Below are 22,396 nucleotides of genomic sequence, written 5' to 3' on the forward strand. Positions count from 1 at the left end.
TGAGCCATGGCCGCTGAGCCTGCGCGTCCGGAGCCTGGGCCCCGCAACGGGAGAGGCCACAACAGTGAGAGGCCCGCGTACCGCAAAAAAAAAAAAACAAAAAACAAACAAAAGAGCTTCTTTACCAGGTAGAGTGGCCCCTTTTCCAGAACAATCAGAAACTAGTTCACGGTCCATGGCCACACAGGTCCTCCTCGTACCTTGACTCTGCCCTCGGCCCCAGTGGCCAGCATGGCTCAAGTCAGGCAAACAGTGCCCTGCGGGCCTGGCTCTCGCTCCATCAGCTGTGCTCAGACGTGTGTAAAGAAGTGTAGTTCAGTGATTTCTCTATCTCCCCCACCCACTTCCCCCAGCCATCTCACACCGTCCACATTCCCTCTGAAGCTGCAGGACAGATGTAAAACTAACTCAGCAACTTTAAGATCACAATAGCTTAAAACAACTTTGCTTATTTGGTTATTATTGAACTGAAATCTCATGACAAAACACCCACGGCTAGTTTAGGTAATATGTGATAATTACATCTTGTGAGTTACAGTGTGACAATGAAAGAAATGTTAACTCCTGTCTTATGGATAGAAGTGTTGCCCTTGTAGTATAATCATCATCATCATAGACTCTGAGGTGTGGATATACCACTGTCTGTGAGGTTATGCAAGCCTAGAGAATATTCGGGAGTTTATTCATTCAGTCAAGGTCACCTGTGCTTACTGGCGGGTCCAGCTGGATGGCCTATGAACGGCTGCGATGATCTCTCCCTTTACTGTCCTGATGAACTCCATCCTCCTTAGTTTATAGATGGCTGACCTTTGAAAGCACTGTTTGATAACCTGATAGCAGAAGAATTTATAGTGGTAGTTGTGCCCTCTCACCCCATATTTGAGATGATAACACATTTACTCAATCTGCCACTTAAAGAAGCACACAGTGATTTTCTCCCAAGACGCCAGCCAGTAAATCTGGTTTGCTGGTTTATGATTCCACGTGAAGATCACTGACCTGCAATCGGAATTACTGCTATTTTTTTATTGACGCTAAGAAACAGGTCCTGACGTTGTGCTCTGTGTGACCAACAGTTGTCTCTGCTCGCCTGAGACCCACGGCCCCCACTGTGCATCCAAATACGATGACTGTGAGGGGGGTTCCCAGGTGCGCTGTGTCCATGGCATCTGCGAGGATCTGGTCCGAGTGCAGGCTGGAGAGGTGGGTATCTTCCGGAGTGGGACCCCTCGGGAGAGGCCTGGGTATTAGTTGCTCGCTCTGCGTAGCTGTGTACAAGCAGGACCCTGTGGGGCTGCAGAGGGGAGCCACGTCCCGCCCTTAAGCCGGCCTCAGATGAGGAAGGTTGTGACCGTTGTCTATAAATAAACAGAAAATGGGACCCAGAGGTTGATTTCATTATATAAATCCGAGCATTTTTTTTTTTTATGATTCGTCCATGAATCTCGCTGTGAGGCATGACCTTCTCTTGGCCTTGTTAGTTTTAACGGTGACAAGACATGGCAACACAAAAGGCCTGCCCTTGTTTGCAACCATTTTAAGGAGTCTGGATTTTTCTGGCCCCTGAGCCCCTGTGACTGCTGCAGACTCCACTTCCCTGAGCATCCCCTGTGCTCTGGGTCCTGGCGACCTTGATTCCTGGCCTTCAAGGTCGCCCAGCCCTGGCCCACTTGGCCCTGCTGGAGACCTTCCGGTCTTTATTTTTAGTTCTATTTTTTTCTGCCCATGTGATGGAAAATGGTTCCCTTCCAGCCATGGTGGGAGGGGTGGTGGTGGGTGGAACCTTCAAAAAGGAAACAAACAGGATTGATTTTCCAAGGTCTGTGCCTCCATGGGTGTTTTTCCCTCTAAAAGCAGAGCAGGCTGAGTTGATTGACTTTAATTATATTGACTTACAGCTCTTGATTGTTGTTACTTTCCCAGGCGTCTTTGGGGGCAAATGACAGGTTTCCCTTATTCTAAAATAAAGCTGTTTCTCTTTTTTTTCATGGTCTGGTCTAAATGCTTAATCATATGGGAAGAAAAAGAGAAGCCACTCGATTGGCCTCATGGAAATGAACGTTAGAGGAAAAATCAGCTGTGGGCTCGGTGAGATTTTTCAAAGGCTTTTCATGCTCATTTTTCTTGATTGCCTTTCTTCACACCCTTGTCGTCCTGCCAGCCCAAGTACAGCTGCCTCTGCGATGCCGGGTGGACGGCCCCGTCGAACAGCATGGCCTGCACGCTGGACAGAGATGAGTGCAGCCTCTGGCCTCCACCTTGCTCAGCGCTTGTGCAGTGTTTCAACACGCCGGGCTCCTTCTATTGTGGCGCCTGTCCCACAGGTATATGGACGTGTCCCCACCCGGCCAGAGATGCCTGGCAGCCAGGCAAAACGCCAGAACCAAGTTCCTTCCACTACCGAGGGATAAGAATGCTGTTTTCAGGACGGCTTCCGATCCAGTTTCATGTCCTGATTCACTAAATCCCACTCCAGGCCATCTTACTGCTGCAACAATTCAACAAAAGAAATGGGGGGTTTGTACCAAAGTGTGCCAGAGTCAAATGTCGGGGCCAGGGTTAGCCACAGAGTTTGGGAGGTCAAACATTTTGTTTCTATGGCTGTGAACTGATTAGACTTGAGATCAAAAGACACGTGCTCTGGTCCCATGTTTCATATGAACCAGATGATTGTAGACTTGGGCAAACTGAACTCTGACTGTGTTCACTGGAGTCCAGTAGTCCTCAACTGGGTGTGTTGTTAGAAGACCCTGGGGCCTGGCTGTAAATAGGGTCGTCCAGCTCCATCACAGACCCAGAGAGACCGAACCTCCAGGGGAGGTCCCTGAGAATGTGGACTCAGGGCTCAGAGACTGCCTGGGTTTGAGTCAAAGCTTCATTTCTTACTGTGAGATCACCATCCTCCCTTCAAGGCCTGCTTGCAGAGCACCTACTGTGAGCTGAGCACTGATCTGGGTGCACTGGTAAGCAATCGACCAGACCCCAGAGAGTTTACAAGGCCCGTCTGCACTCCTTGGGTGCAGAACCCAAGAAGAATATAATAACTGCAGCTATTCCTTATGAGAATGGCATTAAGGCACTGTGCTAGGCAATTTCTAATTCATGCAGCTACAACAGAAACAAGAAACGGTAGGAATTAGTAGTATTCCCATTTCGAAATATAAGAACTTGAACCTCAGAGAAGGTAAATAACTTGCCCAAGATCTAAGAGCTTAGCCTCAGTCAGGATCCAAACCCAGGTCTGCTTGGCCCTGGGTGAGAGCTGAGCTGCTGGGTTCTCCCTTATCCTCTCTTGCCAGGGAACCTCACGTGCCTGTTGGTTCACTTATCAATGTCTGGTTTAGTGACTTTCTTCATCTTACATGTTTAGATCTTGTACAACTAGAAAGACACCGAAGAAAGCACGTCAGGACCTTTTCCTTCTTAGTTCTCAGGGGCAAAAGCAAACTGTGCAAATAGTCATGTTCTTGAAGGTAGTTTGCCAATGACCGCCTTTAAAAACTAGAAACCAGAAAAGTCAGTCATTTAAAGTATAACCTGGGCAAAGGTGTTCTTACATTTTTCTTTTCATTGTTGGAGAGGAAAAAGAGAAACACAAACTTTTTGTTTTCCTGTCAGTCACCTTAGTTTTCCCTGAATATCAAAGCAATATATCCTCTTAAAAAATATAAAGAAACTTTAAAATTACGAAAAAAACAACAGAAAAAAAATATAGTCATCACTCAGAACCACCACTAATGTTTAAACATATTTCCTTCCAGCTTTTTTCTATGGATTCAATTATTCACCCACAAATATGATAATTTTCTTAGGTAGATTTTTAGAAGGGGTCCCTACTTAGATCAAAGAAAATAAATATTTTAAAGGATTTAAAATGTTTTAAAAATTCTTATAATTTTAAGTCATTTCAATTGAGTAACAAAACTCAACAGTTAAATAAAACAGCTGTGTCTCAAGTAACATGATAATCCCTTCCTTCTTCAAGCCCCTTCTCCTGATGAGACCACTCTTAGCAACTGGTTCTCTCCTCTTCTGCCTTTTCCTTCCACTCATACAAACACACAGACCTATATGCAGGTTTAAAAACAATTCTTTCCCCAAACTGGGATCACAGCTCTGCATATATTTCTAAAATTTGGTATTTTCAATTAAAATACATAAGGGAAAATTCTTTCATTGTGTGTGCACATGTTATTAAAATAGCTTTTAGCATCCAGTGGTATAGATGAGTCATAATATTTTCAGCTATGCACCTATAGACCATTGAGAGTTTTTTTCCCATTAAACAATGCTGCAGTAGATACCAGCTTACCTACATCTTTATGTACTGACAATTTTATCATTGCAGGATAAGTTTTAAGAAGTGTTAGGCAAAAGGTATGTATTTAAAAATTTTAAATGAATACTCCTAGATCTCTTTCCCGATAGGTTTTATTAATTTAGCTTCTGACTAACAGCATATAAGACTACCCCATGTGCCCACCTCTTTGCCGGAATTTCATCGTAAGTATTTAAAACAATTTTTGCCAATCTGATAGGTAGAGTATATCTCACTTTAATCAGTGGTTCCTTACACAGTTAAGCAGGTTTTCATGTGTTTTTAACTATTGAAGAGCTAACTTTTCAAACCTGTTTTTCTAGGCTGGCAAGGAAATGGATACATTTGTGAAGATATCAATGAATGTGAGATAAGCAATGGCGGTTGTTCTGTGGCTCCACCTGTTGAGTGTATAAACACACCTGGATCTTACCACTGTCATCCCTGTCCACCAGGTGCTACACCAAATTTCCTGATACCCTTACAGGCAAAACATGCATTTTAAAACAGGCTCTTGTGTTCCGTTGTAAATATGACTTATGTCTAAGGAGACAAACTGAATAGTGCAAAAAGTTTTACTTAACTTATGGATCCAGGGTACATTAGTTCAGCTATGTTATAAGAAAGAAATAAAACATATTTTGAATATCAGTGGAAAACAATAAGCCTTTACAAACTGTGAAATAGCCTCTTGAGATAATGCAGAACTTGACAGATTTTCTCTATGGATCACAGACCTATTGTTACCACAAATAATTTATTAATATAATGAACTCATGAGATGTTTTCCATATAAAGTTTACTTAATTACAGACATAATAGTAGGCATATCATACATGTGAGTTTCCCTTCTCTTCTGGAAAGAGGTCATGACTCCTATTCTCTAATCTAAACTGAGTTTCTATCCAAGAAGTTAAGGGAGTTCTAAGGGGTAAACTGAAACCCTGTATGTTTTATTAACATGAAATAACAGTACTTTGGACTTTTAGAATAATTCAGCTCCACAATCTTCAAAGTCACTGTAATTAAAAAATGTCAACTTCCTTAGTGTCAGCACTTTCTAAGTCTCCCAGTAGTTTCATTTGTCTTTTTAGTTTTATTTGTGTCATTAGAAACAACCCTGAATGTTGTTTCTGAAATCAGGTTCCTAATTCTTGTTGTCCGTTTTCTTTTTTAAATATTTATTTATTATTTTATTTATTTATTTGGTTGCTCTGGGTCTTAGTTGTGGCTCGTGGGCTCCTTAGTTGTGGCTCCAGGCCTCCTTAGTTGCAGCATGTGGGCTTCTTAGTTGTGGCAGGTGGGCTCCTTAGTTGCAGCTCGCCAGCTCCTTAGTCATGGCATGCGAACTCTTAGTTGTGACATGTATGTGGCATCTAGTTCCCTGACCAAGGATTGAACCCAGGCCCCTTGTATTGGTAGTGTGGAGTCTTATCCATTGCGCCACCAGGGAAGTCCCTGTCCATTTTCTTAACTATGGAATTTTGTTTATGACACATTACATTTACATTTTCTGTTTTGATGGTGGAAGATCTGTGGTTGGTCTGGTTCCTGTGATATTTGATTCTCAGATTGGGATTCTTCTTGCATATTCCTGACGTTGCTTTTCATGCCCCTGCTCTTGCTGTGATCAGGGTACCAGGGCGATGGAAGAGTCTGCGCCCTCATAGACCTCTGCTCGGTCAATAACGGAGGCTGCCACCCACTCGCGTCATGCTCCTTGGTTCTGGGTAATGACTCATCTCTCCCTCTGGTTTGGGGTATTTTAATATGACCTTCTAAAGCAAATCAACATTTTAAAATCAAAATCCTCTATTTTCAAAATTCTTAATTTGGTCTTCAAACCAAAAATTAATCCATGTTCTATACATTTGGATTTTTAAAAATGCAATAGACTATGCTCTTTTATTATCTGCTCTAATTTTTGCAGTTATTTCCCAAGATAATTAAGCCAGCTGATAGATGCATGACTGTATTCCAGCAGGAAGGAGAAAAGGAGGAAGGAGGACCTGTCAGCTCTGTTTAAGGACTCCCCTTTCTGGGCCTTTGGCTCCACTGAGCCTGGCTGCAAGGGAAGCTGGGAAATGTAATCTTTATTTCAGGTGCCCATGCCCCCAGTTAAAATAAGGAATTCACTACTGAGGAGGGGCAAATGGATCTAGGGTGAAAACCAACAGGGTCTGCTGTGCTGCATAAAAGAAGCTTCACCTCCTACAATTTAAAAAATACATACATATTACTAAATTTTCTCCCAGAAAATGTATCAATTTATATGCTCATTAACAGTGTGTGAAAATATACATTTACCCCACCCTTGACAATAATGGGTACTATTGCTATTTTTCGTTTTGGTCAATTTTATAGGCAAAAATTGCCTTCTCATTATTTTAATTTTGATTAAATCAAAAAACTTTCTGATTACTAATAATTCATAATGAATACTTTTTAGATATCTACTGGCTATTTAAAACTTTTCTTTCATGTCCTTTGTTCATCTGCTTTCTTATTGATTTGTAAAATTTCATTAGGTAGTATGAGGATATTATCTCATTATCTATCTTATGTTTTACATGTACTTTTCCTGGATGTTGTTTTTATTTTAATTTTTTGGTTGTATTTTCTATTTAGAAGTTTAAAATTTTTATGTAGTCAAAAAGGTAAATGTTTTCTTTTGGGGTTTTTTCCTCTGAGAATTTGGTCTTCCCTACCACACTCTTTAAAAATAGTCAAGTACATGTACTCTCATTTATTTTTAATATTAAAATCTTTGATCTTTTTAAGATTTGTTTTTATCTATAGCGTCAAGTAGAGGTCTAATTTGATATTTTTGTCCAAATAGGTGGCCCCAACTCCATTTATTGAATAATGTATCATATCTCTCGTTGTTTGAAAATACCACTTTTACTTTTGCTAACTTGTCATATCACATATATGAAAGAATATATGTGTGTATATATGCAAGAATATATGTGTGTATATATGCATGTGTATATGTGTATAACTCTTTAAGTGTTTATTAAATGACTAACAGCCCACTGAAGTGGTTAGGAGCATGAATTCTAGAAGACTGGATTTTACTTTTCCCGTGGCTCTACCGTGTTCTAGCTGTGTGTCCCTGATGAAAGGCACTTAATCTCTCTGTGCTTTGTCTTCATCTGTAAATGGAAATTATAATAGTACCTATTTATAGGGCTCTTGAGAGGATTAAGTTAGTCAGTATGTGTACAGTGCTTGCAACAGATACTGTCCTCAGAGGAATGCACTTTCCTGCTGTCAAGCCTGCCATGATAAGAAACTCCCCTTTTCCTTGGCATGCCTCCCATTTGTACACAACTCAGGACCATGACATACAGGCTGACAGCACCAGTGTCAACCTGCAAATAAATATTGAAAATGTGTCATGTCTTTCTTACTCTTAAGAAAACAACTAGAAAAAAAAAGATTCTAATATTTTCTCTTCACACCTCGCCTTGTCTGCCCCTGGGGATGTGTAGACTTTGATGACTCCTTGTTTAGAGGACAGAGCCTGAGCTTTGTTACTGGGTCAGAATAGAGGGGACCTGTATTTACGCGTCCATTTGTATTTCTAAACAGGTTCCTTACCTGTCTGCACCTGTTTCCCGGGATATACTGGAAGCGGTTATGGGCCAAATGGATGTGTGCAGCTCAGCAACATTTGCCTGAGTCACCCCTGTTTAAATGGACAGTGCCAAGTGAGTCCTTTGCTCTTCCTGGGGAAACTGCGTACTGAGAATAATTTTAGTTTCACTTCTGAGAAGTATGTTATCTATGATTTACAGATTTTAAGGTAATGATTCAAACTTAAGATAAAGAACTGTCAATAACTTTCAGGTAAAAGGTAGGTAATAACTTTAGTTCCCAGGAAAAACCAATGAGTTCATTTTTTCTCTCAGTGATTTACAAAGCGGTAAAACAAAGCCTGCAGTTTGACCCAAATACATCTGATTTCTTATACTTTGCAATTACCGTTTAAATGAATCAGTACAAGTTAGGCTACTGGAAGATGCTTATGGTTCTGACACCTTCTACACAGAATACACAGCACTGCTGTTCTTTATCATTTGGCTTGGTTCAAGTTTATTGTCTATCCCTTTGTTCTATGACATTATGTTTCTTCTTCTCTTAGGAAACAGTCTCTGGTTATCTTTGTAGTTGTGAATCGGGTTGGGCAGGTATCAACTGCACAGAAAACATCAATGAGTGTCTGAGCAACCCCTGTCTGAATGGGGGAACCTGTGTTGATGGCATTAATGCTTTCAGTTGTGAATGCACACGTTTCTGGACTGGATTTCTCTGTCAGATTCCCCAGCAAGGTACGCTCAGCATTTCTTGTACGACAGATGCTCACAGGTTAGAAGTATCATCCTTGAGTGAGTCCTGCTGTAGATTTTGAGCCTGCTTTCTTGTTCCATTGCTCAAAGGCTTAGAACTAAGTCTTCCCTTGCAGAAATGGTATGAAATTCACAAGGTAAATATATATTTCAATTTAAGCCATAAAAACCTTTTCATCAAAGGAAAAATTAAATCCATATTTGCCACTTTCATTATGTCCATTTTGAAAACAAAATATGCTAAAGGTATTGTAGTTTTCTAAGAGAGAGTTTTCTCTGTAGCAGCCATTTCATTTCCTGGGAATATTACACGTAATCCTGTCAGTCTCCTGCTCTCAAATATACAGTGGCTCCCTCTTGTCTGTTAAATAAAGTTTGGGACTGTTTTTCAATCATCCTCTATAACCAGGCCTCACCCTATCCATCTAACCTTATTTTTCACTAGTTCCCTAAAAATACGCCTTTCGAGCCAGACAGATTTCCTTCTCTCTTGACCCCATATGCCACCGCATTTCGGCTGTGTTCCTTTATCTGGGAAATTTCTCTCCCCAAACCCCTCCAGATTCTTCTTTGCTTCCCATCCAAATGTATCTGTCCCTCAGGAGTACTTCTTACTCAGCCTCCTCCCTAAACCTCTTCTGACCCTCCACCCCTCCTTCATTCCTCCTGATTCTGAATCGGCACATTTATTGAGACTGCTGTGTGTTTACAACTCTAGTAGACCCTGTGGAGAAATAAGCAAGCAGAAAATAAAATAGTCTCCACCTATTATCAGCTTACCTTCCAGCTGAGGAGACAAGACGATACACAACGGCCGAGGAGAGACGGGAGTTAAAGATAAGAATTAAAGTGTGTCAGGTGTCACAGAGACAGAGGGAATGGGTGCCGGAGAAAACCCCAAGAGGCAGGGAAACTCAGGTGGAGATGAAGAGACATCAGCTGGGCTTTGAACACGAGGTGGGATTTGGGTGGATGTTGGAGGGAGACGGGGGAGAAGAAAGAATGGCAGGGTGCTTGTCTCCAACGAGAATTACTCAGAGTTCTCTGAAAGCTTCGGCAGCAGGGCGAGCCTTTTCAGAGCGTCTGAAAAGCAGAGTTCCTCTCCTTTTCCTTTGCAGTTTGTGGAGGGTCCCTCTCAGGGATGAATGGAAGCTTCAGCTACATGAGCCCTGATGCCGGTTATGTCCATGACGTTAACTGCTTCTGGGTTATCCGAACTGAAGAGGGAAAGGTAAATACAGTATCTCCCATCCAAATGTGCACTTCATTTACATGTATGAAAATGTAGTATGTGTATATATTACATAAAATACACATAATGATAATTCAACTATATGATAGTTGAATCTGTACTATATATATATACTAATTATCTACAACTATCATCATACCTTATATTGAGGACTTTCTAAGTATCAGGCATTGGGCTGAGTATTTTGCAAGCCTTTCTCAAAACTTTATACAAATTCCTTGAATTAAAGTACTAGTATCCTCATTTTATAGATGAAATAATGGAAACTATGAGAAGATAAGTAACTTTTTAAAAACCTTCTTTAGCTGGTAATTGGACTAGTTGGATTTCAAAGCCAAGTTTGTCTTTCAAACTCCATGCTTTGTCCACTGTGGATGCTACCTGGGTTGGCCGACAGCAAGCCAGTAATTTGTACAGTCATGTTGCTACCGAGACGGTAGCAATCACTCAGTGTTATGTTGATTATTATTAAGGTGGTTTCCTTATCCAAGTCTTCTCTGTGGCATTGCTTGCGCTGATGTCCTATGCTAATTGCTTCACATACACTTAATCATTGCAGTGTAACTCTCATAACCTTGAAAGATAAGAATTCTTATCCTCATTTTACCCTTGAGCAGCTGAGAAATCTGTCCAGGGGCGCGTGGTCTGTAAGTGGCCTGCAGGGACTTGAACCCAGGCCGTTCGACTCCAGTGATGGAACTGCCGTGCAAACACTCTTCAGATTAAGACCCGAGCCCAAGGATTTTAGTGCTTTTATCCCCAATATTAATTACCCAGACTTTTCCAAATATTTATATCTCAGCCAACACATGGACTCGTTAAAATAAAGTTGTATGTCTGAATAGCTAAGGCTTTCCCTTGAAATCCTATTAATTTTTCCCAGCAAGCTAATGTTACAGAGGTCATTGTACAAGGTCAGAAATATTTTTTCCCTTGAAGAGCAAGGATTCTTTGGGGCCTGGTGACCCCACAATAGAATAAACTCCAAAATCAGTCTCCCTGTGGGTATGTTATGTGAATTTCCTTCCTTCCATTTAGTTTTCATGAATTCTGTTTCCTGACATTGAAAACATCTTTCTTTCAAGAAAAAATCACCTTGTGAAAAAATTTTAATGCATTTATTGTGAATCTGTAAAACACTTCATGCTGTTTTTCTTGATTATTGTGATTTTTATATCTTCTTATCCCCATCAAAGTTTACATAATACAGTTTATATAATATTGAAATAAAGGTAGTTCAATTCATAAACATTTATTTGATTTTCATTGAAATTGCTTCAAGGACAAAAATGATGTAATGTTGAGTAACAAATCTTAAAAATACCCTAGCACAGAATTTCAAAAATATCCTGATACCCTTTTTCATGAGCTGAATGCTGTTGTGGTTTTAGATCATAAATTGATTCAACAGCCTCCTTTTGGTAGTTTGGCCATTTTAAATGAGGTTGTCAGCACAAAATCTTTTATGTTTCATTAATTATATTACTATATTTAAGTCTGCACATTCTAATATTTTAACTTGAAGACACATTTTTATGTTTATTCTCACCTACTTGCATACTCAAAACTTTTCATGGTACCTTTCCCATGATGTCTGCTGTTGGTATTACTCATCTCTCAATGACATCCAACCACCAAAGACTAGCACACTTTACACTTGCCTACACCATGTCTACTGTCTACACCCGAGGTCGTCCATCCAGGCTGGGCATCAGTTGAGAGGTTCAGAGACCCCTGAGAAATCAGCATCTCTGGGGGTCACTGATGAACTGTGGGTATGCTACACACTACAGGTTATTAGTCAGTTAAATTTAATTCAAGGTAGATGTTTAAATGTTATATTTTACTGATTTGGAAGCACTGCTAGCTATACATTTGGAGTGCCTTTGTTTAATGAAGTTGACAGTGTACTGAAATCTATTTCATTAACCCATTGAATAACAACTCAACAGGTATAAAGTTTCAGTTACAGTAAGTGAATAAGTTTTAGAGACCTGCTGTACAACATAGTGCGTCGAGGTAACAATACAGCATTGTGCACTTCAAGATGTAAGAGGATAGATCTCATGTTGTGTTCTTACCACAGAGAGAGAGAGAGAGAGAGAGAGAGAGAGAAGGAAACTGGAAGGTGTTGGTTATGTCTATCACATTGACTGTGGTGATGGTGTTGCAGGTGTTTACATATGTCTAGACTTCTCAAACTGTACACATTAAATATGTGTAGTTCTTTCTACATCAGTTATACCTCAATAAAGCTGTTAAAAATCTATTTCATTAATATTCATATTTTTGACATTAGCTCATGTTAGGTCTAAGCAATTTTTAGCACAAGTCATTTTAATATATAGAACTGTCATATGTATTTGTGAATACTTAGGAAATTATAGATCCATCTCTTGAAAGGTACTCAATTCAATATAAATGCTTCCAACTAGTAGGAGAAATACCTTAGAATTAACATAGGAATGAAAAATAGTCTCTTGTGACCTTTATATTTTTAGGTGCTGCGGATCACTTTCACTTTTTTCCAATTAGAATCAGTGAACAATTGTCCACACGAGTTTCTTCAGATTCATGATGGGGATTCCTCTGCGGCATTTCAGCTTGGAAGGTTCTGTGGCTCCATCCCCCATCACGAACTCCTCAGTAGTGACAACACCCTCTATTTTCATTTCTATTCTGAACATTTAAGAAATGAGAGAGGCTTTACAGTAAGATGGGAAACACAGCCACCAGGTAAGTGTAAACATGGAGAGAAATAAAGCAAATTCTTGAGGTTATTAAATTTTCTTGATCAGTATTAGATTTTTGGATACGTTAGCTGTTTTGTTTTGGTTTTTTTCCCGGTACGCGGGCCTTTCACCATTGTGGCCTCTCCCATTGCGGAGCACAGGCTCCGGATGCGCAGGCTTAGTGGCATGGCTTATGGGCCCAGCCGCTCTGCGGCATGTGGGACCTTCCCAGACCGGGGCATGAACCTGCATCCCCTGCATCGGCAGGCCGACTCGCAACCACTGCGCCACCAGGGAAGCCCACGTTAGCTGTTTTGAGATCTAATGATATATGATTTTTATAATTATTTTAAAATCAAGTAAATCTAAACTGAACTGGACTTTCCTTTTGTGTTCAGAGATAATACAATTCAGATGAATTGAAAGAGTTTAAAAAACATGCGTCTTTAAGCATCCCCTGTGAAACTACTGAACAGCATCTTTATAGCCCCTGCTAGTACATACTGTGGGGTGTTGGGGACATTGTCTCCTCCTTCACTTAGTACTTTTTTATCTTAATGTCACATGATGATTTGTTCCTTCTGTTGTTATTTGGGTTTGGTACTCTTTTTTAAACTTTTTTACTATGAATTTTTTAAGCATATAAAAAAGTAGAGAGAACCACACACTGAACCTCCGGTTCGCCCATCAATAAATCCGTGGATCTATTTCTGGAATTTCTCATCTTTTCTATTGGCTTATTTATCTGTCCTGTGCCACATTGGCTTCATATCGACACTTGAAATCTGGTAGTGTAAAACCTCTAACTTTGTTCTTTTAAAATAAGCTAGATCCTTTACATTTCCATATAAATTTTAGAATCAACCTGTTAACTTCCCCCAACAATCTACTGGGATTTTGTTGGCATTGTATTGAATCTATAATCAATTTGGGAAGAAATGACCTCTTAAAAATGTTGACCCTGACAATCCATAAACATAGACTGTCTGTATTTACTTAGTTCTCTTCTAATTTAGCGATGGTTTATAGATCTCGGTGCTTAAGCATTCCACTGCTTTTATTAATATTTTCTCTAGCTATTTGATGTTTTATGCTATGTTCAATGATATTATTTTTCTAAAATTTTATTTTTCATTTTTTGTTAATATATAGAAGTATTCTATGTATAAATATTTTAAAATATTTTGTTTTGAATCCAGACACATTGCTAAATTCATTCATCAATTCTAATCATTTTCTTTGGTAGAGTCTTTTGGAATTCTCTACATACACAGTGATGTTACCTGCGCATATGTTATCTGTTTTCCAACTTCCTTGCCAATCTTTGTTAACTGTTATTCCTCTTCCTTGACTAATTTATCTTCTTGGCTAGGACATCTAATATAATGCTGAATAAAAGTGATGGAGTGGGTGTCATTGTCTTGTTCCCAGCCTCATGGGGAAATGTTCAGTATTTCACCTTTAAATATAATGTTTTAGCTGGAAGTTTTTGTAAAGAACTTTTATGACATTAAGGAAGTTCACTCTGAATTATTGTTGCTGGATAACAAATTACCCACAAATTTAGTGTTGTAGAGCATTCATCATTTTCTTATGTTTCTGATTTTGTGGACCAGGAATTTGGAAGGGTCCCAGCACGACAATTATCACTTGATCTCTTAAGCAGTTACAATGAGATGTTGGCTGGGACTGTAGTCATCTAAAGGCTCAATGAGGCTGGAAATCCAAGATGACTCACTCATAGGGCTAACAGCTGAGGCTGGCCTCTGGATGAGAAGTCAGCCAGGCTGTTGACTTGAGAGCCTACATGGATGGAGCCCCTTTCCTATGGTGGTCTTAGAGTAGTGCAACTTCTTTCACGGCAATTGGCTTCTCTCAGAGCAAGCATTACAACAGAACCAGGCAGGGGCTGCATAGCTTTTATTGACCCATCCTTAGCGGTCATATTGTGTTATTTCTGCCATATTTTTAATTGGTTGAAGCAGTCACAGGAATTACCTGGCGGTCCAGTGGCTAAGAGTCCACGCTTTCACTGCTGGGGGCGTTGTTTCAATTCCTGGTCGGGGAACTAAGATCCCGCAAGCTGTGCAGTGCGGCCAAAAAACAAGAAAAAAAATTTGTTGGAGCAGTCACAAGCCAACCCAGATTAAAGAGGAAGAAACGTAGATCCCATCTCTCAATGGGAAAAGTGCCAAAGAATTTATGAACATTTTTAAAACATCACACCTTTTATTCCTAGCTTGCCGAGAATTTTTTATTATGAATGGATGTTGAAACATTAAATACTTTTTCTAAGTCTTTTGAGATGATCTTGTGGTTTTCTTCTCTGCTTCTGTCATTTCTTCCTCCCTCCTCTCCTGGGACTCAAATTACACACAAAGGTTTTGGCTTTGTCTCCTAGTTTCTGTTAGTCTGCAGTCTTCCCCTGTGTGTGCACAGCTCAGCATTCAGCTAAGGACCCAAGGACACTCGTGTAAATTTTTTTTTGGTGCTATTTTCATGCAGCTGCTTTCACTATAATACCCTGCTCCAAAATCCCAGCCACTTTAGTAGCCCCAAATTCTGAGTTCTATTTCTTTCACCCAGCAAGGGTATTGCTACTGTTTGGGCCCCGCTGCCCTGCACTGCAATTTGAGAAATGCACACAGAGAGAGTTTGATCATATTCAGTTTTGTTTTGTTTTGTTTTTGCAAAACTAATTACATCAGGAGGTACTTTTCACTTTGCGGTGAACTCTTTGTTTGTATCTCTTCTTTTTAGAAGCTCTTCGTAATTTAGAGATATTAACTCTTTGTATTATATACTACATTCTTCCCAGTTTGCCGTTAACACTTTACTTTGCTTATGGTATTTTAATTTTTTTACCCATATGATAATTTTTTTAAGTACTAAGTTTTAAAACCCTTTTCTTCCTCTGAGCAGCTGAGATTTTTTCTCATTAGGAATAGTGAGAATCATGTAGCTAAATTTGTTTTACTTTTCGCCTTGGTAGCAAAACTTGTTTTGAATAACCTGCATAGCTATGTAAATATCATAACCTGCACATCTAAAATGTCACTTCATTTTATTTTTTTTTCTAATGTATATTTACTGCAGTCTAGTATATCTAGATTTCTGTTTTTCTATTTTACAGTAGCCTCCCCAGATGATATGCAGCTTTAGGGGGCTGGCGGGTGGTGGTGCAGTGGGTGTCAGAAAGCCTGGCCCTATCCTCCCCTCATCCCATTCCTGGGAAAGTGGCTCAACCACCCATAGACATTTGAATTTCTTCATTTATAAAATGAATGGTATAACTATATCACAGTGTTAAGAAACCTTCTCAAATGAACATTATGTCACACTTAACTCTTCTAATGTATAAAATTATCTGGTTTGTTGAAAGGCATAGGGGCTGACAGAAGTTCCAGAACTTTTTAAGAGTTAATGTACAACGGGGTAGGGGAGGCATAAATTAGGAGTTTGGGATTAACAGGTACACACCACTGTATATAAAACCGATAAACAAGGATTTACTGTATAGCACAGGGAACTATACACAGTATCTTGTAATAACTTACAATGGAAAAGAATCTGAAAGAGAATATATATTCATATATTCTGAATCACTTTGCTGTATACCTGAAACTAACACAACATTGTAAATCAGCTATACTTCAATATAAAAAAAAGAGTTAATGTACAGAAATTAATCTCCTTCAAAGAGAAAAAATAAATCTTTTATCCATTATTCATCTTTCAGACAGTTCAGCACTGCATTTTAAATCATGTCACCATGAGATGGCTAATAAGCACGGAGCCCGAAGCATGGGTGATTCATTTATTTATCAGTCGGTACTCCTGGATTTATAACTTTACCAAACTGGAAAGTAGAAAGTCTTGCTTAACTTATGAGCGTGTCCAAAACTGCACATAGTTATTTAAACAAAGCTTTTCTTCGTACGGTAAAGGCTGTGATAATTCTATGTGAATTATAACTTGTATGCAAATGTAAAGTTATTTTTTCCTCTTATTTCAGAGTGTGGAGGTATACTGACTGGAACTTATGGTTCTATTAAGTCTCCGGGATATCCTGGAAAGTATCCCCCAGGAAGAGATTGTGTCTGGAAAGTGATAACTAGTCCTGGTCTCCTGATAACATTTACCTTTGGGACCTTGAGCCTGGAGCACCGTGATGATTGCAGCAAAGATTATCTTGAGGTAAACAATTGTATTTAGATAAAATTTATCATGATGTGATTAGAACTCCCGGGGAACTACGATTGGTGCTGCCCTTGGATGACCACAGTTTATTAGCAGTAGTTAGATGTATTCTTCAAGAGGCATCCAATGCCAACTCCCTATTCCCTCAGCAGTGAAAGCGCGGAGTTCTAAACACCGGACTGCCGGGGAATTCCCGCTAACTCCCTATTCTTAACTGTCCCAGCTTGTTGCTTCTTGTGGGTTCCATTTAAATCTGGGAAGCAGACTGCCCTGCCTTCCCGTCATTACCTGGAAGCCCAGTCTCCTACCATGGGAACAGCAGAATTTACGAAATCAACACCCAGGAATGGCTATCTTCTCCAAAGCAGACTCAGATCTTCAGTTGTCTGTCGTAAACTGACAAGGTGTTTCACAAGTTGCCTATAGTGTTCCATGAAGAAAAACAACTTAATAGCAATTGTGTTGAAATGGATTGCTAAAGGGTGTGGCTCACCAGATGTATTGATAATCGTCACTGGAAAGAGAGGAGTCACCCTCTGCCCCCCCCAGTTTATCATTAGTAAAAGATTAAAATGCGGAAGAGGAAAAAAGACTGTTATATTCAGATGCCATAAGCATGTAGGTCTATCAAAGATGCTGCTCTCCATTTGCAGACTGAAAATATTGAGAAGATTGAGTTTGTATGTTGTTCCTGTCTTGTTTATCATCATAAATCTCACTACCCCTTGCAGTAGTGATAAAAGACAATATGCACTCCCAAGTCTATTAGAGAAGAATGGAGTGCTATGGAATTATTCATAAAGGATGGAAGGGTATGGCTGTCAAACAGAAATCTCCACAAGTTAAAGTCATTAGTAATTTAACAGTTGTAATGGATTTGAAACCTTTGGGAATGACTGGAAAATCTTCCTCTCTGGAAAATATCAGGAAGATAATCCTTTAAATGTTCACATTAAAGTGAATTTTCTTGAAATTAATTTCAGTATATTCTATCAAATTAAAATTAGAGGCATTTTTTTTTTATTCCTACGTATTAATTCCTGGATATGTATAATGGAAAGAACCAATCATTCCAATAATATTGAAATGCCTCTCCTCTCTCAAGAATATTTCAAGGAGCTAGTTAAATTACAGGAATAAAGTCATGCTGCCCTATAACTTTGCTTCCAATAGAAGCATTAATTTGAGTGGACAAAATTGGCCATATTAAAATATTATTAGTTCATTGGTACCTTGGTGTTCTATGCAGTACAGAATTTGCAGTTACAATAGAATCATAGAGTGGTTGGCACAATTATTTAAGAGATTAAAACCCAACAATTAAAATGGTTTTCTAAGGTCACATCGTCATTATTGCAGTACTTAATTACTATCAAAGTTTCGCTTTTTAAGTTCATAAAACTGTTTTCTTGTTGTATCTAATCTAACTTTACTTCCTTTTCCACTACTGATCCTCCTGAGTATTTAGACCAAGCTGTGCATCAGTGACATTGCTGTCATTCCTTCTTCTGTTTTCTTTGCATATATTCATTTCTTCTTCTAGATCATTAGGAATGTATCATTCCAAAACAAACATCTGGGGCAGGGGGAACCTAGGAAAGGAAATATTGAGAAAAATTCAAAGTGTACACCCAGCCTCAGAGTTAAAGTTCAGAGAGAACGGAAGGCATCAGGGCTGGGTGGGAGGAGATTACCCTTTCCTGAACCCCAAGCGTGTGATAGATACATAGGTGACAGGAGAGCCTCCCAGAGTCGTCACTTGTAAAGATGGGTTTTCTGACGTTACTGTACAAAGCGACTGGGTTTGTTAAAATCTGACCACTTTGAACTTAACGATCCCTTCTCTTGTTTTAGATTCGAGATGGTCCTTTGCATCAGGACCCGGTTCTTGGGAAATTCTGCACCACTCTGTCTGTTCCACCACTCCAGACTACAGGTCCCTTTGCCAGGATTCATTTCCATTCCGACAACCAGGTTAATGACCAAGGGTTTCATATCACCTACTTAACATCACCTTGTAAGTAACTTGGTAACTGGGAGCTTAATATGAATATGAAGGACAGTGCTATGCTTATAGTTGCCTTCTATTTTAAATGTGAGGCTGCAGATGACTTACTTACACTGATAATGTGTATTTATAAATATTTCTCTCATTGTTCCAAATTTTTTTCTTTTTCTTCCCAGAGTTCTATTATTAATGCTATAATATCCCTTGGTCCCTAAATTCTGGGGTCCACATTATGGTAGATATGTGTCAGGTCCCTAAAATTAAATAATTCAGACATCAGTTCCCTAGGGGTTATTCAGTGTTTTGTTGGGAGAGATAGGAGAGAAACGCAATCTATCTTGAGGTGTGTCAGATTTTATAGCTATCATGCCTTTAACTTGCACTGATACCTTAAAATAAACCAACAAACGAACAAAAAACAATGAAATGCTCTGTGATTTTTGTTTTAGGGCTGTAGCGGATTTTGTTCTCAACATACATCATTGTGCCCTGATGAGAATTCATAGGAAAAACACTTTTTAAGTCTCAATATCAGGAAAAATAACAATAACATCTTTTCACTAGTCTTCTTTCTCCATTTATTTTGGCTTCAGGGTGAATCTGTAGCCGACCTTCTGTAATTTGTGTAGTCATACCTGTTTTCTCTGCATAGCAAATTTCCCCTGACTGCATCTTGCTATTCTGTATTCATGATTCCTTTAATCTGATTCATTTTTCTAGTCATATATTTTATTTTGTTACAGGTATTTTATAAACTGCCTCAGATCTCTTTGGAATGGAGAGCATAAATGCATTTAAAAAGCAATTTGTCAAAAAGGATGTCAGATTGGTAGTTAGAGCACACATTTCTACAGCTATTTCTTTAGGCACTACGTGGACGTCCCACAAATACGTGTCAAGCTGAAAACTCTTGTAACGAAAGGCATGAGCCCGTAGAGGGTGAATAGAGTGGGTGTGTGATGGTGTGTGTGTGTATAATTTTTAAAAATTGTATCTCATGCCTGGGAGCTGGAGGAACGGCCATCCACGTGACCTTTTCCTTCGCTTCTGTGTTCTCTTCAGTGGGTCTGCAGTGTGGAGGGAACTACACAGACCCAGAGGGTCTCCTCTCTGCTGACTTGTCCGGACCTTTCACACACAGCAGACAGTGCATCTATACCATAAGGCAGCCGCTGGGAGAGCAAGTCCAAGTCAACTTCACCCACGTGGAGCTGGAAGGCCAGAGTGGCTGTTCTCAGAGTTACATTGAGGTAACTTTTGCTACTTAGTGGTCCTCAGATGATGTTTATCAACATTTTTCATATTCTGTAGAGCAGAGGTCTTCAAATGATTGCTGCGTCTGCAGCATCCAGATCACCTGGATGATCTGGATGCAGGTAGTGTCGTTCTGGGTCCTCTCCCAGACCTACCGAATCAGAACCTCTAGGGCACAGGCTCAGCAATCTGTGTTTCAACAGGTCCTTCTCTCCTCCTGGCCCCGCTGATTCTGATGCAGGCTAGAGTCTGAGAACACCTGTCCTAGAGAATATGAAAGAATTTGCCAAAAATAGATCTACAGATGGTGAAACAGGAGATTGGTAATAGAATAACAAAGGACAAAAATGAAAGCTGAGGCTAGAAGCTCATAATAATGCTAAATTACAAGCTATTAAACTGAGTCCCAATAATAGGCCCTAATAACTAAGGTGAATACAAATGAATAAGACCAATAGCATTTACTAATAGGTTACAGATTTCAGAGATTGTCCAGGACAGTTGTATATGTGAGGGAACTCACCCCAGAGAAGTAAAAGGATTTGCCCAGGGTGAGCTAGCCAGTCAGTGGCAGAGAGTTAAGTTAAAGCATTGAATAACCCTTGTTTTAGAGTTTAGGGATTTTTTTCCCTTCATCAGTTCTGCTTGCTCTCCCACAGAAAAGTTTAATTTAAATGTGTGTAATGGTTGTAATAAGAAGAATATCTGAGACAAAAAGGCAGTTTTTATCTGCCTCCCCTGGTATTTCATTTGTTTAACTATTGGTCAAGCCACAAATTAAAGTGTTGAGCAAGAGAAACAAAATACTTTTTGTTGGATGCAATCATTTTGTATAAACTCAGAGAGGCAGTGACAATTTTGTTTGCTCATGTTAAGTTAGACCAGTTCATTTTTCCAGGAAAAACCCACGTAACCTCTTACCCTCTTCCCTCCTTCACATGTAGAGAGAGGAAGCATAGAATTTTAGCGTAAGATCCGAACCTATCTCAATAATGGAGAAGTGCATTGACCATGGTACCACAATAATATATTTTTTTAATCCAGAAGTTTTAAACTCAGATGATAAAGTAAATGTGTATATTCATTCAGTTTATGTTTTCTAAAGTCCCTCATAAAGTACATTAAAGTTTTTCATTATGAAGCAATTTTAGATATTTTTATATAAATAAAAACTAAATTTCCAACATCTGTTTTTCTACTTTGAGAATAGTAAAAATAGCTCACACTTAGAGAGTACTTACTATGCACCAGGATTTTGAGTCTAGTTTTGTGTATGGTGTTAGGGAATATTCTAATTTCATTGTTTTACATGTAGCTGGCCAGTTTTTCCAGCACCACTTGTTGAAGACACTGTCTTTTCTCCATTGTATTGCCTCCTTTGTCATAGATTAGTTGGCCAATATAAGTATGGCTTTATTTCTGGACTCTCTTGTCTGTTTTTGTGCCAGTACCATACTGTTTTGATTGCTGTAGCTTTGTAGTATAATTTGAATCCATGGAGTGTGATACACCTAGTTTTGTTCTTCTTTCTCAAGATTATTTTGGCTATTCATGGTCTTTTGTGTTTCCATACAAATTTTAGAATTATTTGTTCTAATTCTGTAAAAAATGCCATTGGTATTTTGATAGGGATTGTATTGAACCTGTAGATTGTCTTGGGTGGTATGATCATCTTAACAATACTAATTCTTCCAATTCATGAGCACAGATATCTTTCCATTTGTTTTTGTCATCTTCAGTTTCTTTCATCAATATCTTATAGTTTCCAGAGTATGTCTTTTACTTCTTTAGTTAGATCTATTCCTAGGTATTTTGTTCTTCTTGATGCAATTGTAAATGGGATTGTTTCCTTAATTTCTCTTTCTGATAGTTCATTGTTAGTGTATAGAAGTGCAACTGATTTCTGTATATTAATTTTGTATCCTGCAAATTCAGTTATTAGTTCTAGAGTTTTTTGGTGGTGTCTTTAGTATTTTCTATATGTAGTATCATGTCATCTGCAAACAGTAGCAATTTTACTGCTTCCTTTCCAATTTGGATTCCTTTTATTTCTTTTTCTTATCTGATTGCTGTGGCTAGGACTTCCAATATTAGGTGGCATAAAAGTGGAGAGAGTGAGCATCCTTGTCTCATTTCTGATCTTAGAGGAAATGACCTCAGCTTTTCACTGTTGAGTATGATGTTGACTGTAGGTTTGTCATATATGACTTTTATTATGTTGAGGAATATTCCCTCTATAGCCACTTTGTTGAAAGTTTTATCATAAATGGGTGTTGAATT

At 39.1% G+C, this 22,396-nt stretch overlaps 1 protein-coding gene across 1 annotated transcript in view; it reads left to right on the forward strand.

The window, feature by feature from the left end:
• The window catches only part of CUBN (cubilin), a 273,447-nt gene that overhangs the window by 12,271 nt on the left and 238,780 nt on the right, over positions 1-22,396 (forward strand). The window contains exons 7-17 of the mRNA XM_007460874.1: positions 1,077-1,203; positions 2,162-2,324; positions 4,642-4,773; positions 5,953-6,048; positions 7,913-8,031; positions 8,466-8,652; positions 9,789-9,901; positions 12,424-12,658; positions 16,670-16,851; positions 18,709-18,871; positions 19,925-20,112. Coding sequence (XP_007460936.1) covers positions 1,077-1,203; positions 2,162-2,324; positions 4,642-4,773; positions 5,953-6,048; positions 7,913-8,031; positions 8,466-8,652; positions 9,789-9,901; positions 12,424-12,658; positions 16,670-16,851; positions 18,709-18,871; positions 19,925-20,112 — 1,705 coding nt within the window. The remainder of the gene's footprint in view (positions 1-1,076; positions 1,204-2,161; positions 2,325-4,641; positions 4,774-5,952; positions 6,049-7,912; positions 8,032-8,465; positions 8,653-9,788; positions 9,902-12,423; positions 12,659-16,669; positions 16,852-18,708; positions 18,872-19,924; positions 20,113-22,396) is intronic.

Source organism: Lipotes vexillifer, unplaced genomic scaffold (genome assembly GCF_000442215.2).
Source record: "Lipotes vexillifer unplaced genomic scaffold, Lipotes_vexillifer_v1.1 scaffold534, whole genome shotgun sequence".
NCBI lineage: Eukaryota > Metazoa > Chordata > Mammalia > Artiodactyla > Lipotidae > Lipotes > Lipotes vexillifer.